Below are 21,580 nucleotides of genomic sequence, written 5' to 3'. Positions count from 1 at the left end.
GCGGAGTCTGCACATCCTCCCCGTGTGTGCGTGGGTTTCCTCCGGGTGCTCCGGTTTCCTCCCACAGTCCAAAGATGTGCAGGTTAGGTTGATTGGCCACGATAAATTACCCTTAGTGTCCAAAATTGCCCTTAGTGTTGGGTGGGGTTACTGGGTTATGGGGATAGGGTGGAGTTGTTGACCTTGGGTAGGGTGCTCTTTCCAAAGAGCCGGTGCAGACTCGATGGGCTGAATGGCCTCCTTCTGCACAGTAAATTCTATGATTCATCCTGTCTTTAATTAACAACAATTTCCTCCAGCATAAAAAGCTTGTATCCATAAAAAAGCAAAAACCCTGCAAAGAACAAGATTTAAAAAAAAAATTAATTTATGGGATGTGGCTCTCGCCGGTCAGGCCAGCATTCATTGCCCATCCCTATTTACCTTTCAGAAGGTGGTGGTGAGTTGCCTTCTTGAACTGCTACTTTCCCCACTGTGCTGTTAGGGAGGGAGTTCCAGGATGTTGCCCCAGCAACAGTGAAGGAACGCGATATATTTCCAAGTCAGGGTGGTGAGTGACTTGGAGGGAACCTCTAGGTGGTGGGGCTCCCAGGTAGGTGCTGCTCTTGTCCTTCAAGGTAGTAGTGGTTGTGGGTTTGGAAGGTGCTGTATTAGGTACTTTGTCAAGTTACTGCAGTGCATCTTGCAGGTGGGAGACACGGCTGCCACTGTTCGTCGGTGATGCTGGGTTTGAATGTTTGTGGAAGGGGAAACAATCAAGCGGGCTGTTTTGTCTTGGATGGTGTTGAGCTTCTTGAGTGTTGTTGGAGCTGCACTCATTCAGGCAAGTGGAGGCTATTATATTACACTCCTGACTTGCGCCTTGCAGATGGTGGATAGACTTCGGGGGTTCAGGAGGTGAGTTACTCACAGAGGATTCCTAGCATTTGAGCTGCCCTGGTAGCCACAGTATTAATATGGCCAGTCCAGTTCAGTTTCTGATCAATGGTAACCCACAGGATGTTGATTCAGCGATGGTAATGCCTCTGAATGTCAAGGGATGATGGTTCTATCCTCTTTTGTAGGAGAAGGTCATTGCCTGGCACATGTGTGGGATGAATGCAACTTGTTACTTGTCAGCCCAAGGCTGGATATTGTCCAGGTCTTGCTGCATTTGCATATACTGCTTCATTATCTGAGGAGTCGCGAATGGTCCTCATACACAAAGTTAGATCCTCTATACCAAAAATGCAATGCCTCCCCATTCCCTGCAGAATAACAATCTTTCTCTGTCAGAAACCTGAAAACTTTGAAATGGCAACATTTCAAAGTTCATGGGCCTGAATTTTTGATACAGAAGGTTCATTGATTAGTAAGAATCCAGCCTGAGGAATACAAGCAGTTGGTCAACTTTACATATACAGAGACTTCCGGTGGCGGCGATGACGTAGGAAGCCACACATTTGGGAGCTCCCGTTTTAAACTGACTTTTCGGCTCTTTTTAGAGCCCAAAACGGAAATTTTTCGCGTCTCCCGGTGGGAGGTGTGCTGATCGACTTTCCCCGCAGTCCATGACTCGAACTCGGAGTGGAAAGGGGGAAAAAACAGCAGCAGCTCCCCAGAAAAAACGGGGGAAGGAATCCAAGATGGCGGCCGGCGGAGCTCCAGAGGAGTGGAAGCAGTGGGCCCAGGAGCAACAAGCTGCTCTCCTGCACTGCTTTACAGACTTCAAGGCTGAGGTACTGAGCTCTCTGCAGGAAACGAACAGAAGACTGTCAGAGATTCAAACGACCCAGGGTGCTGCCATCAAGGAGTTGCAGACGCAGGCCACTGAACGAGAGGAGGAGGCCGTGGTCCTCGTGAGTAAGGTGGAGGGGCACGAGGCACTCCACAAGAAGTGGCAGGAACGCTTCGAGGAGCTTGATCACCGCATGCGGCGGAAAAACCTGCGGATCTTGGGTCTTGCAGAGGGGCTGGAGGGGTCGGACCTGACAACCTACGTGGCTACAATGCTGAACTCACTAGTGGGGGCCGGGTCTTTCCATTTGCCCTTGGAGCTGGAGGGAGCACACAGAGTACTGGCCAGGAGGCCTAAGGAGAATGAACCCCCGCGTGCGGTGCTGGTGAGGTTCCACCGGTTCAGTGATCGGGAGTGTGTGTTGCGCTGGGCCAAAAAGGTGAAGAGCAGCAATTGGGAGAATGGGGTAGTACGGATCTACCAGGATTGGAGTGCGAAGGTGGCTAAGTGGCGGTCCAGATTTAATCGGACGAAAGAGGTGCTTTACAGGAAAAAGATAAAGTTCGGAATGTTGCAGCCCGCGCGCCTGTGGGTAACTTATTCGGACCGGCATTACTATTTTGATTCCCCGGAGGAGGCGTGGGCCTTCGTGCGGACGGAGAAACTGGACTTGAACTAGGGGTTGGGTGTTGCGGGGTCGGTTGTAATGCTTTATTGCTGGTTTCTGCTGTTGCTGTGTTCTTCTTTTTTTTTGTTTTTTTGTATTTTTGCAATTTTGATATGGTTATTTATGGGGGTGTTGTTCTGTTATGTTTTTTTTTGCTGTGGGGCATTGCTTGAGTTTTGTATCTTGCAGGGAGGGTTGGGGGGGTTTGTTGTATTCTATGTCGGGTTGAGGGTATGGAGTGGGGCTGGTATTTGGGAGCTGCGTCAGAAGGGTGTGGTGGGGCAGTGCAAAAGCGTGGGCTTTCCTCTGGTTTCCCGCGCTGCGGGGCTGGGGGGCGGAGACGATGACGGGGGGAGGCGGGGCCTTAACTGGTTCTTCCCCGCGCTGGAGCGGTGCCTGGAGGAGGGATAGATTGGGGGATGATCCCACTTTGGGAGGGGTCGGGTTATTGGCGGGAGTTTCCGGGGTCAGCAGAAGTTAGCTGACCCACGGAAGTACAATGGAGGACGGTTTGCGGCTGGGAGGGTACCTAGCCTGGGGGGGAAAGGGAGGGGGGGAAAGGGGAATACCGGGTTGCTGCTGGTAGGGTCAGGAAGGAGCTGGTGGGAGGTGGGGGGACAGAGGTGAGGTGTTGTCGCTGTGGGGACTGGGTCGGTCAGGGGGTGCTGGCCTGGGGCGGGCAGTCGACGGGCTATGGCTAGTCGACGGGGGAGGGGGGCGGGATGCCCTCTGATCCGGTTGGTCACCTGGAATGCGAGAGGGTTGAATGGGCCGGTGAAGCGGTCGAGGGTACTTGCTCATCTGAAGGGGCTAAAGGCAGATGTGGCAATGCTTCAGGAGACCCACCTGAAGGTGGCGGACCAGGTCTGCCTGAGGAAGGGATGGGTGGGGCAAGTTTTCCACTCTGGGTTGAATGTGAAAAAACGGGGAGTGGCGATTCTGGTGGGGAAAAATGTGTTGTTTGAGGCATCGGAGGTGGTGGCGGATAAGGCGGGTAGGTGTGTTATGGTTAGGGGCAGGCTACAAGGAGAGAAGGTGGTACTTGCTCGTGTGTATGCCCCAAATTGGGACGATGCGGGCTTTATGAGGCGTATGTTGGGACGGGTCCCGGATCTGGAGGCAGGAGGTCTGATCATGGGGGGGGACTTCAATACGGTGTTGGATCCTTCACTGGATCGGTCCAGCTCTACGACGGGTAGGAGGCTGGCGGCGGCCAAGGTACTGAGAGGGTTTATGGACCAGATGGGTGGGGTGGATCCATGGAGGTTTGTGAGGCCAAGGGCACGCGAGTACTCTTTCTTCTCCGACGTACATAGGGTCTACTCTCGGATAGACTTCTTCGTGGTGAGTAGGGGACTGATTCCGAGAGTGGAGGAGGCCGAGTATTCGGCCATTGCAATCTCCGACCACGCTCCGCATTGGATAGAGTTGGATATGGGGGAGGTGCGGGACCAGCGCCCGTTGTGGCGGTTGGATGTGGGGTTGTTGGCGGAGGAGGAGGTGTGTAGGAGGGTCCGGGCAAGTATTGAGGGGTACCTCGAGGTGAATGATACGGGGGAGGTTCAGGTGGGGACGGTCTGGGAAGCCCTGAAGGCAGTGATTCGTGGGGAGCTGATATCCATCCGGGCACACAGGGAGAGGAGCGAGAGGAGTGAGAGGGATAGACTGGTGGGAAAGATGCTGGAGGTAGACAGGAGGTATGCAGAGGCACCAGAGGAGGGACTGTTGGGGGAGAGGCGCAGCCTGCAGGCTAAATTTGATTTGCTGACCACTAGAAAGGCGGAGGCACAGTGGAGGAAGGCACAAGGGGCAGTGTACGAACATGGTGAAAAGGCGAGTAGGATGCTGGCTCATCAGCTCCGCAAGCGGCATGCGGCTAAGGAAATTGCTGGAGTGAGAGACAAGAGTGGGAATGTGGTGCGGAAGGGGATAGAGGTGAATGAGGTCTTCAAGGACTTTTACGGGGAACTGTACCGGTCGGAGCCAACGGGGGAGAGGAGGGGAATGGAGAGGTTCCTCGACGGGCTTTCTTTCCCGAAGGTGCAGGAGGAGTAGGTGGAGGGGTTGAGGGCGCCGATTGAGCTGGAGGAGCTAGTTAAGGGGATCGGGCAGATGCAGTCAGGGAAGGCACCGGGGCCGGATGGGTTCCCGGTGGAATTTTATAAAAAGTTTGTGGACCTAGTGGGCCCCTTGCTGGTGCGGACACTCAATGAAGCGTGGGAAGGGGGGACTTTGCCCCCGATGATGTCGCGGGCGCTGATCTCGTTAATTTTAAAGAGGGACAAGGACCCCCAGCAGTGTGGTTCTTACAGGCCCATATCTCTCCTCAACGTGGATGCTAAGGTGCTGGCAAAAATCCTGGCCACCAGGATAGAGGACTGTGTGCCAGGGGTTGTGCACGAGGACCAGACAGGTTTTGTGAAGGGAAGGCAGTTGAACACGAATGTGCGGAGATTGTTGAATGTCATCATGATGCCGGCGATTGAGGGGGAGGCAGAGATAGTGGTGGCCCTGGATGCGGAGAAGGCCTTCGATAGAGTGGAGTGGGGGTACCTATGGGAGGTGTTGGGGAGGTTTGGATTTGGTGAAGGGTTCATTAGATGGGTAAGGCTGCTATATGAGGCCCCGATGGCGTGCGTGGCCACAAATGGGAGGAGGTTGGAGTACTTCCGGCTTTACCGAGGGACCAGGCAGGGTTGTCCCCTGTCCCCCTTGTTGTTTGCACTGGCAATCGAGCCGCTGGCGATGGCGTTGAGGGATTCAGAGAGGTGGAGAGGCTTGGTGCGAGGAGGGGAGGAACATAGGGTGTCGTGTATGCCGATGACCTGTTACTGTATGTGGCGGACCCGGTGGGAGGGATGCCGGGGGTGATGGAGCTGCGAGCTGAGTTTGGGACCTTTTCAGGTTATAAATTAATTCAGGCAAAAGTGAGGTGTTTGTGGTGCACCCTGGAGTCAGGATGAAGGAATTGGTAGTCTCCCGCTTAGGCGGGCAGGGGAGAGCTTTAGGTACCTGGGGGTGCAGGTGGCCAGGGACTGGGGGACTCTTCACAAACATAATTTCACCAGACTTGTAGATCAGATGGAGGAGTTCAAAAGGTGGGACATGCTGCCATTATCGTTGGCGGGGAGCGTACAGTCCGTCAAAATGACGGTGCTTCCGAGGTTCTTGTTCCTCTTTCAGTGCCTGCCCATCTTTATCCCCAGGGCCTTCTTTAGGAGAGTGACTAGCAGTATTTTGAGCTTTGTGTGGGCACATGGGACTCCGAGAGTGAAGAGGGTGTTCCTGGAGCGAGGGAGGGATAGAGGCGGGCTGGCGCTGCCCAACCGTCTGGGGTACTATTGGGCGACCAATGTGTCAATGGTGCGTAAATGGGTGATGGAGGGGGGAGGGGCGGCGTGGAAAAGAATGGAGATGGCATCATGTAGAGGTACGAGCCTGGGTGCCATGGTAACGGCGCCGTTGCCGCTCTCCCCTAAGAGGTTTACCACGAGCCCGGTGGTGGCGGCGACCCTAAGAATCTGGGGACAGTGGAGACAGCATCGGGGGGAAACAGGGGGCTCGATGGAGGCTCCACTGGGTGGCAATCATCGGTTCATCCCGGGGAACAAGGATGGGGGATTTAGGGGGTGGCAAAGGGCGGGCATCAGTAAATTGAGGGACCTGTTTATTGGCGGGAGGTTTGCGGGCCTGGGGGAACTGGAAGATAAATTTGGGCTTCCCCAAGGGAACATGTTCAGATACTTGCAGGTAAAGGCGTTTGCTAGGCGACAGGTAGAGGAGTTCCCTCTGCTGCCCTCGCGGGGGACGATGGACAGAGTGCTTTCGGGGGTGTGGGTCGGAGAGGGCAAGGTGTCTGACATTTATAAGGTAATGCAGGAGGTGGAGGAGTCGTCAGTGGAGGAGCTGAAGGCTAAATGGGAGGAGTAACTCGGGGAGCAGACAGAGGACGGGACTTGGGCGGATGCCTTGGAGAGAGTCAACTCTTCCTCCTCATGTGCGAGGCTTAGTCTCATCCAATTTAAGGTGCTACACCGGGCCCACATGTCCGGGACTAGGATGAGTAGGTTCTTTGGGGGTGAGGACAGGTGCACCAGATGTTCGGGGAGTCCAGCGAATCATGCCCATATGTTCTGGGCATGCCCGGCACTGGAAGAATTCTGGAAGGGGGTGGCGGGGACGGTGTCGAGGGTGGTTGGATCCAGGGTCAAACCAGGGTGGGGACTCGCGATTTTTGGAGTTGCGGTAGAGCCGGGAGTGCAGGAGGCGAAAGAGGCTGGTGTCCTGGCCTTTGCGTCCCTAGTAGCCCGACGAAGGATTCTGCTACAGTGGAAGGATGCGAGGCCCCCAAGTGTGGAGACCTGGATCAGTGACATGGCGGGATTTATAAAATTGGAAAGGGTTAAATTTGCCCTGAGAGGATCAATACAAGGGTTCTATAAACGATGGCAGCCTTTTCTGGACTTCCTGGATCAGAGATAGGTAACTTGGACAATAGCAGCAGCAACCCGGGGGGTGGGGGGGGGGGGGGGGGGGGGTGTTCCTTATTGTAGTTTTTATTCTGTAACTTATTGTGTTAATTTGCGTTGTTGTTAAAATGCTGTGTTGTTCATGGAGGTGGGGCGAATGTTTATGATTGCTAATATTGTTATTTTTGGTATTTTACTATGGTGCGTTATTGTTGTATAAATTCAAAATTTTTCAATAAAAATTATTTCAAAAAAAAACTTTACATATACAAAGGATGGAACAGGCATACTCAAAATAATTTGACCAATGGCGTGTGTCACATATCACCTCAAATTAACAGATTTTATTAAGATTCTAAAATTCTGAATGTGTCTACCTGACATGGAGATTCACATAGCAAGGCATACAACAGTAGATGCAAGCACATCTTACAGGATTTGTTTTGTATTCATTTTAATACTGGTAAAGGGCGGGATTCTCCGACCCCCTGCCGGGCCGGAGAATCGCCCGGGGGGAGGGCCGCGTGAATCCCGCCCCGCCGCCGGCTACCGGATACTCCGACGCCGGTTTTTCGGCCGGGGCGGGAATCGCATCGCGCTGGTTGGGGGCCGGTGGCAGTGGCCCCCCCCGGCGATTCCCCGCTCCACAATGGCCGCCCGTTTTTGGCCAGTCCCGCCGGCGTAAATCAAACAAAGTCCTTACCTGGCTCTGCAGGCGGCCTGCGGAGTCATCAGAGGGGCGCAGAGGGATCTGGCCCTGGGGAGTGCCCCCACGGTGGCCTGGCCCGCGATCGGCGCCCACCGATCTGCGGGTGGGCCTGTGCCATGGGGGCACTCTTTCCCTCCGCGTCTGCCACTGCAGACGTCTGCCATGGCCGGCGCAGAGAAGAACCCCCCTGCACATGCGCTGGGATCACGCCAGCACATGCTGGCACTCCCACGCATGCGCCAACTCGTGCCTGCTGGCGGAAGCCCTTCGGCGCCGGTTGGCGTGGCGCCAACCCCCGGTCTAGCCCCTGAAGGTGCGGAGGATTCCGCACCTTCCGGGCGGCCCGACGCCGGTGTGGTTCACGCCACTCCTCGGCGCCGATACGGCCTGTATATCCTGTGCATCACTTTAAACTGAATCAAGCTCATTTGAGCACAGAAGGAAGTTGAGTTCGCCGCATTGCCTCACACTAGAGTCGCCATTCTATTTCCCTCCCAAACTCTCCCTCCCACTTCCGCTTAATCATTTCCACCAGCGCCTTTTCCGGCTATCCCAACCATCCATGTATGTCCCTGATCCTGCCCTCCCCACCTCACCTGGGAGCAGCAATTTCTCCAGCAGCGTGCACTCTGGTAGTTGGGGAAGGTCGGCAGCATCTTTTGCGCAAAGACCCGCATCTGCTAGTAGCTAAATTCACTTTCCCTTGGTAACTCAGCTCATCCAACACAGCAAATTTCCCCTCCAAGAATATATCCCTGACCCGCTCCAACCTTCTCCCTCCACCGCCTATACATCCCACCCATCCATTCCACCCCCCCCCCCCCCCCAACTTAAACCTGTGGTTCCCTTACAGTGGCGCCAACACCGACATCAGGTCCAACGAGCTGATTCCAATCGACTCCACCGCCGGACAACCTATATATTCCTCGGAGCTAACTGCAATGGGGCCATCACCAGGATCCTCAAACTTGAGCCCCGACAGGACTCTTCCTCCAACCTGATCCACTCCACCCCTTCCCCCTCCCACCAACGCCTCACATCTCCACATTTGCTGCCCAATATAAGAACATAAGAACTAGGAGCAGGAGTAGGCCATCTGGCCCCTCGAACCTGCTCCGCCATTCAATGAGATTATGGCTGATCTTTTGTGGACTCAGCTCCACTTTCCGGCCCGAACACCAGAACCCTTAATCCCTTTATTCTTCAAAAAACTATCTATCTTTATCTTAAAAACATTTAATGAAGGAGCCTCAACTGCTTCACTGGGCAAGGAATTCCAGAGATTCACAACCCTTTGGGTGAAGAAGTTCCTCCTAAACTCAGTCCTAAATCTACTTCCCCTTATTTTGAGGCTATGCCCCCTAGTTCTGTTTTCACCCGCCAGTGGAAACAACCTGCCCGCATCTATCCTATCTGTTCCCTTCATAATTTTATATGTTTCTATAAGATGCCCCCGCATCCTTCTCAATTCCAATGAGTACAGTCCTAGTCTACTCAACCTCTCTTCGTAATCCAACCCCCTCAACTCTGGGATTAACCTCGAGAATTTCCTCTGCACATCCTCCAGAGCCAATACGTCCTTTCTCAGGTAAGGAGACCAAAACTGAACACAATACTCCAGGTGTGGCCTCACTAACACGTTATACAATTGCAGCATAACCTCCCTAATCTTAAACTCCATCCCTCTAGCAATGAAGGACAAAACTCCATTTGCCTTCTTAATCACCTGTTGCACCAGTAAACCAACATTTTGCGACTCAATAGCTTTAAATTGAGGGGTGATAGATATAGGACAGATATCAGAGGCAGTTTCTTTACTCAGAGAGTAGTCGGGGTGTGGAACGCCCTGCCTGCAACAGTAGTAGACTCGCCAACTTTAAGGGCATTTAAGTGGTCACTGGATAGACATATGGATGAAAATGGAATAGTGTAGGTCAGATAGGCTTCAGATGGTATCACTGGTCGGCGCAACATCGAGGGCCGAAGGGCCCGTACTGCGCTGTGGTGTTCTATGTTCTATGCACTAGCACACCCAGGTCTCTCTGCACAGCAGCACGTTTTAATATTTTATCATTTAAATAATAATCCCTTTTGCTGTTATTCCTACCAAAATGGATAACCTCACATTTGTCAACATTGTATTCCATCTGCCAGACCCTACCCATTCACTTAACCTATCCAAATCCCTCTGCAGACTTCCAGTATTCCTCTTCACCGTTTGCTTTACCACTCATCTTAGTGTCATCTGCAAACTTGGACACATTGCACTTGGTCCCAACTCCAAATCATCTATGTAAATTGTGAACAATTGTGGGTCCAACACTGATCCCCGAGGGACACCACTAGCTACTGATTGCCAACCAGAGAAACACCCATTAATCCGCACTCTTTGCTTTCTATTAATTAACCAATCCTCTATCCATGCTACTACTTTACCCTTAATGCCATGCATGTTTATCTTATGCAGCAACCTTTTGTATGGCAACTTGTCAAAAGCTTTCTGGAAATCCAGATATACCACATCCATTATCTACCGCACTGGTAATGTCCTCAAAAAATTCCACTAAATTAGTTAGGCATGACCTGCCCTTTATGAACCCATGCTGCGTCTGGCCAATGGGACAATTTCCATCCAGATGCCTCGCTATTTCTTCCTTGGTGATAGGTTCCAGCATCTTCCCTACAACCGAAGTTAAGCTAACTGGCCTATAATTACCCGCTTTCTGCCTACCTCCTTTTTTGAACAGTGGTGTCACGTTTGCTAATTTCCAATCTGCCGGTACTACCCCAGAGTCTAGTGAATTTTGGTAAATTATCACTAGTGCATTTTCAATTTCCCTAGCCATCTCTTTTAGCACTCTGGGATGCATTCCATCAGGGCCAGGAGACTTGTCTACCTTTAGCCCCATTATTTTGCCCATCACTACCTCCTTAGTGATAACAATCCTCTCAAGGTCCTCACCTGTCATCATTGCCTCATTTCCATCAGTCACTAGAATGTTATTTGTGTCATCCACTGTGAAGACCGACCCAAAAAAAACTGTTCAGTTCCTCAGCCATTTCCTCATCTCCCATTATTAAATCTCCCTTCTCATCCTCTAAAGGACCAATTTTTACCTTAGCCACTCTTATTTTATATATTTGTGGAAACCTTTACTATCATTTTATATTCTGAGCAAATTTACTCTCATAATCTCTCTTACTCTTCTTTATAGATTTTTTTGTAGCTTTCTGTTGCCCCCTAAAGATTTCCCAGTCCTCTAGTCTCCCACTAATCGTTGGCATTTTGTATGCTTTATCCTTCAATTTGATACTCTCCCTTATTTCCTTAGATATCCACGGTCGATTTTCCCTCTTTCTACTGTCCTTCCTATTTGTTGGTATAAACCTTTGCCGAGCACTGTGAAAAATCGCTTGGAAGGTTCGCCATTGTTCCTCAACTGTTTCACCATAAAGTCGTTGCTCCCAGTCTACCTTCGCTACCTCTTCTCTCATCCCATTGTAATCTCTGGTGTTTAAGCACAAAACTCTAGTATTTGATTTTACCTTCTCACCTTCCATCTGTATTTTAAATTCCACCATATTGTGATCGCTCCTTCCAAGAGGATCCCTATCTATGAGATCATTAATCAATCCTGTCTCATTACAGGGGATCAGATCTAGGACCGCTTGTTCCCTAGTAGGTTCCATTATATACTGTTCTAGGAAACTATCGCGGATACATTCTATAAACTTACCTCAAGGCTGCCTTGACTGACCTGGTTAAACCAATCGACATGTAGATTAAAATCCCCCATGATAACTGCTGTACCATTTCTACATGCATCCGTTATTTCTTTGTTTATTGCCTGCCCCACCATAATGTTACTATTTGGTGGCCTATAGACTACTCCCATCAGTGACTTTTTCACCTTACTATTCCTGATTTCCACCCAAATGGATTCAACCTTATCCTCCATAGCACCAATGTCATCGCTTACTATTGCCCGGATGTCATCCTTAAATAACAGAGCTACACCACTTCCCTTACCATCCACTCTGTCCTTCCGTATAGTTTGATACCCGTGGATATTTAACTCCCAGTCGTGACCATCCTTTAACCATGTTTCAGTAATGGCCACTAAATCATAGTCATTCATGATGATTTACGCCATCCACTCATTTGCCTTATTCCGAATACTACAAACATTCAGGTAAAGTACATTATGTTGGCTTTTATACCTCTGTTTTGAATCTGAACACCTTGATCAGTAACCTCTCCTAAGTTATTTTTCCTCATAACTTTTGTCCTAATTTTCCTTGTCGTTAAACCCATATCTTCATGTAACAACCTGCCGCGTCGCTTTCCATTTGTTTTTACTTCCCGTTTTATTCATTTTAGTATTACTGGGCCTATTCACTGAACTCCCCTCAGTCACTGTACCTTGTACTGTCACCATTTTTGATTTTTGACTGTGGCTTCTCTGCCTTACACTTTCCCCCTTACTGCCTTTTGTTTCTGTCACAGTGGAAGACACAAATAAAATCTCTGTTTTACTACCTTCCGACTTCCTGCATCGGTTTCCATCCCCCTGCCACATTAGTTTAAACACTCCCCAACCGCTCTAGCATATAGGACATCAGTTCCAGTCCTGCCTAGGTGTAACCTGCCTAGTTTGTGCAGATCCCACCTCTCCCAGAACCAGTCCCAATGCCCCAGGAATCTGAAACCCTCCCCCTGAAACCATCCCTTCAGCCACGTATTCATCCTATATATCCTGTCATTTCTACTCTGACTAGCACGTGGCACCGCGCTTCAGGTTCGGGAGAGCCAATCCCTCTCTCTGTCACTGCCTTTGTAGCAGAGTCCTCCTCAGGCTCGGCACCTTCCCTGCCCGCACAAATACCGAGACCAGCGCCCCTTCACCTTCTGGAAAAAGGCCTTGGGGAGAAAAGTCAGGAGGGACTGGAAAACAAACTGGGCAGCGCATTCATCTTTACCACCTGCACCCACCCTGCCAACGTCAAGTGCAACATATCCCACCTTTTAACGTCCCCCTTAACCTCTTCCACTAACCCTATCAAGTTCCACCTATGCATTTGGCCTGCTATTGCGTTACCTGAATCCCCTGATACCGAAACTGCTCCCTTTCCACCTTAAATGGGAGTGCCCCCAGGTTTGCCACCCCACTGCGTTCACCGGGAACACCTCACTCTTCCCTACGTTCAACGTATAAGCCAGAAAAATCCCCAAATCTCTCCAACAAGCCCAGAATTCTGCCTATACTTTCCAATGGGTCTGACACAAACAACATCAGGTCGTCCGCATACTGTGAAAGCTGGTGCTCCGTACCCCCCCCCCATAATCCCTCACCACTCAGCCCACACCCGAAGGCCCATTGCCAAGGGTGTGATCACCAATGCAAATAAAAACAGCGACAGCAGACACCCCTGGCTCGCCCCCCTATGCGCTGCCCAGTTTGTTTTCCAGTCCCTCCTGACTTTTCTCCCCAAGGCCTTTTTCCAGAAGGTGAAGGGGCGCTGGTCTCGGTATTTGTGCGGGCAGGGAGGGTGCCGAGTCTGAGGAGGACTCTGCTACAAAGGCAGTGACAGAGAGAGGAATTGGCTCTCCCGAACCTGATGCGTGGTGCCACGTGCTAGTCAGACTAGAAATGACAGGATGCAACTCAAAATAGCCCAAATTCATCTTGTTAATTCCAACACTAGCCATGGGGAAAGTACACAATAATCGAACCCACGCCACAAATATCAGTCCAAACCCAAACATTCCCAGAACTTTAAACAGGTACCTTCACTCTTCCCGGTCAAATGCCTTCTCCGCATCCATGGACACAATCACTTCTGGCTGCCGTCCCCCTGTACTTATATTCATACTTACATTCAGCAACCTCCTAATGTTACTGGAGACCTGCCTCCCCTTCACAAACTCCGTTTGGTTCTCAGAAACCACCTCCGGGACGCATCCCTCCAACCTACACGCCAACATCTTCGGCAGGATTTTCAAGCCCATGTTTAGCAACGAAATGGGCCTGTAGTACCCACAGTCCAATGGGTCCTTCCCTTTTTTAGGATCAACGAAATCACGCTGTGCTGAGGTAGCTGTCAAATCCCCCATTTCACTAAACATAACCACCAGTGGGCGCCAACTCCATCGCAAACTGATGGTAAAACTCTGCCAGAAAGCACTCCGGCCCTGGGGCCTTACCCAACTGCATCCCATTAATACACTCCATCACCTCCCTTAAACCCAACTGCTCCTCCAATGCCAATAGATGGGCAATACTATGATATTGTTAAGTGCAGTTAAAATAAATTGTATATCCTTACCATGTACGTTGTTGCAATTGGCTTCTTAGAACTCTTTGGTTTGTATTTGATTTGGGCAATAGATGTAGCAGAGGTGCCCTGCTTACTTGAAACCAAGGTATTTTCTTCATTTTCTGTATCTTTTGCTTTCTGGTTTTTATTTATTTTCCCTGATGGTATGGGTTTGGCTGCCTTATTAGTTATAAAAGAAAAACATATAAAACATCCCATGCACTGCGAAAGCAACCAAATAACATATTTCAAATGTTCATAATTATTACTACACAAACAATAAAAAAAAACATATATGAATTGAGTGACTTCAAAAGATCAATTTAGAATCTGTTACATACTGACATCAAAAACAGGTAAAACATTAAATCCAGCACCAAGACTTCTTTTAGGGAAATGTGAACATATACTTTTTAGGTCAATAAAACATTTATAATAGAAAACTGTGGGGTACCTAGTTCTCCTACAAGTGAGGAAAACCCACTGATAAGACTGCCAAACTCAGACAATAGCAGCCACACATTAAATGAGATGTGCCACTACCTGACTCAGGCGAGAAAGAGGGGCTTCTACATATGGCTTTGGAGGCACACTTATCCATTGACTCAAATTATGTTAACCATGGAGGGAGAATTGGTTGCGCTTCCTGATCAGTGGCAGGCTAAGTGGTTTGGTCAACTTGTAGAAGTCTCCAAAATTGTTCTTATTTCTACAACTGGTTATCATGAGCAAATCAAGAATATTAGATTGTTGCTTGTGGAATAAAGCATGTATTCCACTGTCTCCATTACAAACTGTGTACATAAAGTGGTCAGAACAAGCCCATGGTTAATACATTCTACATTTACCTTGCACATAAAAACAATATTTTTCTTACCCTTTCTTCAACAATGGGAAGTGAAAGGTCAATAAATGGCTCTTTAACAGTTGAAATCTGAAATAAGATCATTTTAAAGATCATGTATAATTGCCGATACTGAAAACTTAAGCTCATAATACAGAAATTCATTCCACTAACTAATCATTAAAAATAGCTGAGATGTAATAAAAATGTCAAATTTAAATGAGCGAATACCCTTGAAAAACGATTTCGGTCAAAGTAACATAGAAAATTGTGATACTTTATTCTAAATTTAATTTATAATTAGAGATTGCTCATTTTCCACACATTTTCAAGAAATGAGTGAAAGATATTTTCCGTTGTTACATTTCTTTCCACTAGAAAAGATATGTAAAGCTCGAAAACTTACAAACCACGGTCCCATGATCTAAAGGTTCAGGGATTTGATGTACATTTTAAAATGAAAATGAAAAGCAGCATTTTACAGACTGTGAATGAAAATTTAAAAATGAAACTATAAAAAAATAGATTTTACTCACTTTGATGAGTTACAAGCAGATTATGCTCTTCCTCATTTCCACATTTTAAAATCCTATTCTGGTGTCATATCTGTGTCATTTGCATTTATTTGGTTTGCCTTATTGCAGCCAATTCCCTGCAAGCTTTAACTGATATAAATGTGCTATATAAATGCAAGTTGTAGATGCTGTTGCTACTGTTATGGTCCTGGGTGCCAGTTCCCCATTCCAGGTAGTAATAAAGTTCTTCTGTAAACTGTCCCCCCCAAGAATTGTATATCCAGAAAATGCTTGGACGGCAAAAGGATATGTAAGCAAGCACAAGAGACCACCAGCACTATATAATCCATGCAAGTAGTACACAAAGACTCTTTTAAAAAAATTACAGAGCAATTTTGTACTTTGCATGTAATACATTTGGTTGTCTTCTAGTTTTGATCATGATTAGATGGGAGGAAATTACAAATGCAAGAATATTATTTTGCAACAAACAGTAGCGCAACTGGACAGCATGGTGGCACAGTGGTTAGTACTGCTGCCTCACGACATTGAGGATCCAGGTTCGATCCTGTTCCCGGGTCACTGTCCATGTGGAGTCTGCGCATTCTACCTGTGACTGCGTGGGCCACAACCAAAAGATGTGCAGGGGAGGTGGATTGGCCATGCTAAATTGCCCCTTAATTTAAAAAAAGGTCCCGCAGCTAAGTAAATACTTACATGCGAGCACTCTTCACACATGATAGTATTGATCAGCTCGCCAACAAAAATCTGGTCGATAAAATTCATCTTCACACCTTCTCTGCCATATACTGTAACATCATGTTTAATAGTCAAATAATTGCACATTTAACTCTCATATTCACAGTTTCTCTTACAAATATTTTTCTTTATTTTGAAGACTCCAAAGCATGTATTCTGTTTACTAAACTATAATTTCCAGATGCTATATCCTCAAAAACAACCTTGTAGATATAAACAAAGGATTAATTTACATTATTTGTTGAAATATGTAATGGTTAATAATTGTAATTTTTCAAAAATATAACCAACCCTACTCGATGCAATCAGCATGTACCAACAAATTTCAGCTGAAATGTAAACTAATATAAATGCACTAGATGGCGCCCTTAAGCCATATACAAATCCTTACCTTTCACTTTTTGTTTTGTCTCCTCATCAGCAGTTTTGACTGTTGGGCTATTAAAGGCTTTCAAAATAGCACTCTGTATTCGCTGCATCATAAAATAAAACACAGCATTTATGGGTATAGAACTTATATTTCACAGCTAACAACTTACTGCATTGCACAGAACAAATATGTGCCTTTATTAGCCAAGGCATAGAATATAAGAGCAGTGAGGTTATGATGGAGCTTTATAAAATGCTCATTAGGCCACAGCTAGAGTACTGTGTGCAGTTCTGGTTGGCGCACTATAGGAAAATGTGATTACACTAGAGGGGGTGTAGGGGAGATTCACCAGGATGTTGTCTGGGCTGGAGTGTTTCAGCTACGAAAAGAGGCTGGTTAGGCTGGGTTTGTTTTCCTTAGAGGCAGAGAAGGCTGAGGGGGGACCTCATCGAGGTGTACAAAACTATGAGGGATGTAGATAGGAAGAAACTTTTTCTCTTACTAGGGGGGAATCGATAACCAGGGGCATAGATTTAAGGTAAGAGGATAGGGGATTTAGAGGAGATTTCAGAAAAACACGTTGCACTCAGAGGGTGGTGGGAATCTGGAACTCACTGCCTAAAAGGGAGGCAGGAACCCTCACAATATTTAAGAAGCACTTGAAATGAGCACTAGAAATGCCATAACAAGGCTTTGGAACTTGTGCTGGAAAATGGGATTAGAATAGATAGGTGCTTGATGACCAGCACAGACAGGATGGGTCAAAGGGCCTCTTTCTGTGGTGTAATTTCTATGACTCTATAGGCCCAAATGTTCCAGTCAGCAGTGATGCTGGACTCCCGCCAATGGCCATAAAGATTATTACAGCCTTACCTTGTCCCAACTTTGCAGCCTGGTCTTCCTGCCCCTGATGCAGCAGCCATCTACAGAGAGCATTGGCAAAGAGGCATAGTGGCAAGACCGCACTCATTTAAAAAAAAACAGTACCAGCTGCCATGTTCATGTAAGTTTTTAAAGGTGTGAAGGGTTTTAATGGCTGCGAGGGGAGTTGGAGCAGTGGATGAAGGGGCAATGGAAACAGGGATAGGGGAATGGGATTGAGGGAGGGATATGTCGCCAGAGGGAGATGGGTATAAGGGGATGGGCAATGAGAGGATGGGTAGTCAGGGGAAACTGTGGGTAGTCGGGGGAGGAAGTGGGCAGTCAATTTGTGCGTGTGTGGACTTCGCTGTTAATCACAGACCTATGCCAAAAATTAACAGCATGTATCGAGGTACGTATTGTGCAACGGGCTCAAATCTCGGACACTGAGGTCAGTGTTAGACACTTTTGAGGAGGGTCTAAGGCAGGGCAAATTTGCCTATCAGAAATGTTTACTTCCAAGGCAATGATCGCACACGTACGTGAGATAGGATCTCAGAAGGGTCCTGAGGCACAATAGCAACTAAAGTTTCAATATTCATCAGTGTTGGCATATTAAGATCCAGCCCAATATGCAGTCATCATGTAATCTGAAACACTAATGTAAAGCATAAGGATATATAAACTATGTAAACTATGAAAACAAAATCCACAAGCTGCCAAAATTGGAGCCAGCATCATATTACAAAACAGGCCCTTCACTTCAAATCTTTTGGGCATTGTAATCGGGGAGGGGGGTACTTTAATTTAAATCATACTCTTCTGATGGTTCCGATTGTCTTCCATGAATAGTTACCTAGGAAAAGGTTGAAGAATTAAACCACTTCTAACTCCTGGGTAACTATATTTTTGACCCACCCTACGACTACCCTCCCGACCCCCTCAGGATTTCTCGACTACCCACCCACACCCAACTACTCCCCACCTCCCCCGATAACCTGACCACCCCCCCAACTACGCTCACCCATCAACCGCCGACCCTCCATGACTACCCAACCCTCCCCCACCACACCCCCTCCCCTCACCATTGCCCTCCACCATCTGCCTACACCGTCTCTCTGGCTTGTCAAAGTGCTGAACCTTTAAACCTACCTGTTTTATGACTAGTGCAATAAAAAAGACGTACCTTCCTTTTGTCCGACTCTCCGGCACTCGACAGGGGTGGGGATTCCTGGACAACTGCACTGCACTTTTCTCACTGGGCCCGAGCCAGAAGGTCAGGTGAGAAAGGTGTGGCTGCATTTTAGACTAAGTAAATACAAGTGGAGTGGCAATCCGACTGTGACTGCCATTCTGTGGCCCACAGTTTTCTTATAATAAAATTTAGTTAGATTCCATTATGGTTAGAGTGCTTCAATAATTTGTATTTTTGATGTGGAGATGCCGGCGTTGGAAAGCTCGTGTTTGAAACAAACCTGTTGGACTTTAACCTGGTGTTGTAAGACTTCTTATTGTATTTTTGAGACATCATTTGTAATGTACCATTCTGTCTGTGCCAGATTTAATCTTCAAGATTATTGCATAAAATGTACAGCACAGAAACTTACTTTTAACTCAACTGGTCCTTGCTAGCTTACTGCCACGCAACGCTGCTCCCAAACCCATAATTTACTTAACACTTTGGCGCAACCTTCCATTTCTTTCTCCCAATCGATCTACCCTGAAATGTTATGCATCTCAACTATTCTTTGTGGTAGTGAATTTTACATTTCTACATACCACAGTTTAAACTCTCCTGTCAAAGAGGTTTCTACTGAAATACATATTGGATTTATTAGTTACTATCTTATAGTCCCTACTTCTGGATTCCCCCACAAGTGGAAACATTTTCACTATGTATACCCATCAGAGTTTTCTGTATCGTAAACACCATCATCAGGTTACTTCTCAGTCTTCTCTTTTCTACTGGTGAATGCTCCACACTGGTTGCTCATTACTGTTAGTCTAATGTTATAATATGACTCTTTTTCAGTTTTAGTTTAGTTTTATTTTCTCAACCAATACATTGGTGGCATAGCGCTATTGTCACTAGACTGGTAATCCAGAGACCCCAGGTAATATTACCCCGGGTAATATTCTGGGGACCCTGGTTCGGATCCCACCGTGGCAGATGGTGAAATTTGAATTCAACTAAATCTGGAATTACAGAAATCTGGAATTAAAAATTTTACGGTGACCATGAATCGATTCATTAATCACCTTTTGGGAAAAAATCCATCATTCTCTCCTGGTCTGGGCTACATACTCTTAATTACCCTCCGTTCAACTGCAATTAGGGACAACACATGCCAGCGACGCCATTGAATAAAAAAATAAATTCTGTGATTTGCACCTCTGTTTTACTTTCTACCCATCTCATATTTAAATATTTTCATCACTGATTTCTTAATCTCTTTATTAACTTTTAATGTGGGCCAAAACCACTCTGACTCTCCACCTTAAGAACCTCCTTAAATCCACCTCTTTGGCTAATCTTCTAATCACACCAGCTAATCTCTCTTTCTTTGATTCAACATCTTTGTTTTATTACACATATGTGAAGTGAATTGGGGCATATACAAATGCTAGTTTTTATTATGATATGGAGATGCCGGTGCTGGACTGGGGTGGGCACAATAAGAAGTCTGATAACACCAGGTTAAAGCCCAATAGGTTTGTTTTGAATCACTAGCTTTCTGAGGGCAGCTCCTTCATCAGGTGAATCTGAGGAAGGAGCTGCATTCTGAAAGCTAGTGATTCGAAACAAACCTGTTGGACTTTAACCTAGTTTTTATTATGAAAGCAAAATGCTGCAAATGCTAGAACTCTGATTTGATATGTTGCTGAGAAAAAAAAAGTTAACATTTCAGGTCAATGGAAGGTCCAAATAAAATCGCTCCTGAAGTCCCGTCTTTTAACCTCTTGCCCTCCTTCCTCAAGCACCCTCTTGCAAGATGTTAAGCATACTCAGTTCCAATGTGGAATATTATTTTTAGCTGGTGTTCTGTTTTTCTGCATGTTCCACTATGAAGCAACAAGCCATTTGGACTCCTGATAAAGACTGCAAAAAAGGTCATTTTTTCTGACCTACAAAATCTCCCACGTCTACAAATTTCCTCTGCTTGTAAGTCTACTAGCCTTCCATGACCAACAAACATCGCAATGCACTTTACAGCCATGGAAATAAACGTGGTCACAATTGTAATACGGAAAATACAGCAGCCGATTTGCAATCAGAAAGTTCCAAAAACAGCAACATGATAATGCCAGATTCAATGTTTTGTGATGCTGGCTGAGGGATAAATATTTGCCAGGACACCAGGGCTAATTCCCCTACTATACTTCAAAATAACACCATGGAATCTTCTACGTGCATCTGAGAGTCATTGTCTCATCTGAAAAATGGCATCTCTCATAACGCACCAATCTCTCAGTACTGAACTGAATATTAGCCTTGATTTTTGTGCTTCAGTCCTGGAGTGGGACTTGAATCCACAACCTTCTAACTCAGGGGAAAAGTGCTACCAATTGGGCCACGGCTGACATCTAAAACCAGATAATGTCTTATGATGCTACAATATTGGTCAGGTCCATCAACCTTTAACTGTTCATCTCATACTTGTTTAACATTTTTGTAACTTTGCTCTCCTCAGCTTTTACTTCACTAAAATCCTTGGTTACTTAAATGTTCTGCTTGCAAGCTTTCCATCTTCTAGCCTCTAAGAACTTCATTTAATCCAAAACTCGACTCATTCCGCACCACCACATGCCTTGCTGCCCACTACTGGTTCCTGGTCTCTCAGTGCCTCAAATGTAAAATTCTCACACTCCCTATCTCCCAATTCTCTAACCTTCTCCAGCCTTACAATTCCTTATCCCATATTCTCAGTTACGGAGTCCAAACTGAGTAGGTCAAAGAAACTTAGTTTATTTACAATAACATGACATAGTAAATCCCAAGCTTGGTCTGCCTTGCTGGTGCCCAACTGGTCGGCTTTATATCCTCTATAATTATACATTGTTTAAGGTCACTTGCCCCTTCACGAGCAAGTTTAGAGGTCGCCCGAACCTTGACAGGGAGGTTTAGAGATCACCCGCCCCTTCATGGGCTAGTTAAGTGTTCCACCCAGTAAGGCACTTGCGGGTTAGAACATCCCTCCCACCCAAAGTCCGTAGAATCCTCCGAAATCTGTGGGGAAGGAGGACACTGGGTCTCTTTGTGCCTGGTTGGACATCATGCACCCAAGGAACCAGATCGGGTGGTGTGAAGCTGGAAGGTGAACGGCGCTTCTGCTTTAATGTCGCAGTGGCT

The 21,580-nt window shown here is 47.2% G+C and overlaps 1 protein-coding gene across 6 annotated transcripts in view; it reads right to left on the bottom strand.

Moving 5' to 3' along the window:
* The window catches only part of usp45 (ubiquitin specific peptidase 45), a 370,776-nt gene that overhangs the window by 92,004 nt on the left and 257,192 nt on the right, over positions 1-21,580 (bottom strand). For all 6 annotated transcript variants that reach the window (XM_038799526.1, XM_038799531.1, XM_038799527.1 and 3 more), the window contains 4 exons: positions 16,390-16,471; positions 15,957-16,048; positions 14,758-14,814; positions 13,890-14,060 (listed from right to left, as the gene is read on the bottom strand). In XM_038799526.1, the coding sequence (XP_038655454.1) occupies positions 13,890-14,060; positions 14,758-14,814; positions 15,957-16,048; positions 16,390-16,471 (402 nt within the window). The remainder of the gene's footprint in view (positions 1-13,889; positions 14,061-14,757; positions 14,815-15,956; positions 16,049-16,389; positions 16,472-21,580) is intronic.

Source organism: Scyliorhinus canicula, chromosome 6, assembly GCF_902713615.1.
Source record: "Scyliorhinus canicula chromosome 6, sScyCan1.1, whole genome shotgun sequence".
In the NCBI taxonomy this organism is placed as follows: Eukaryota; Metazoa; Chordata; class Chondrichthyes; order Carcharhiniformes; family Scyliorhinidae; genus Scyliorhinus; species Scyliorhinus canicula.
This window is presented reverse-complemented; position numbering and strand designations above follow the sequence as displayed.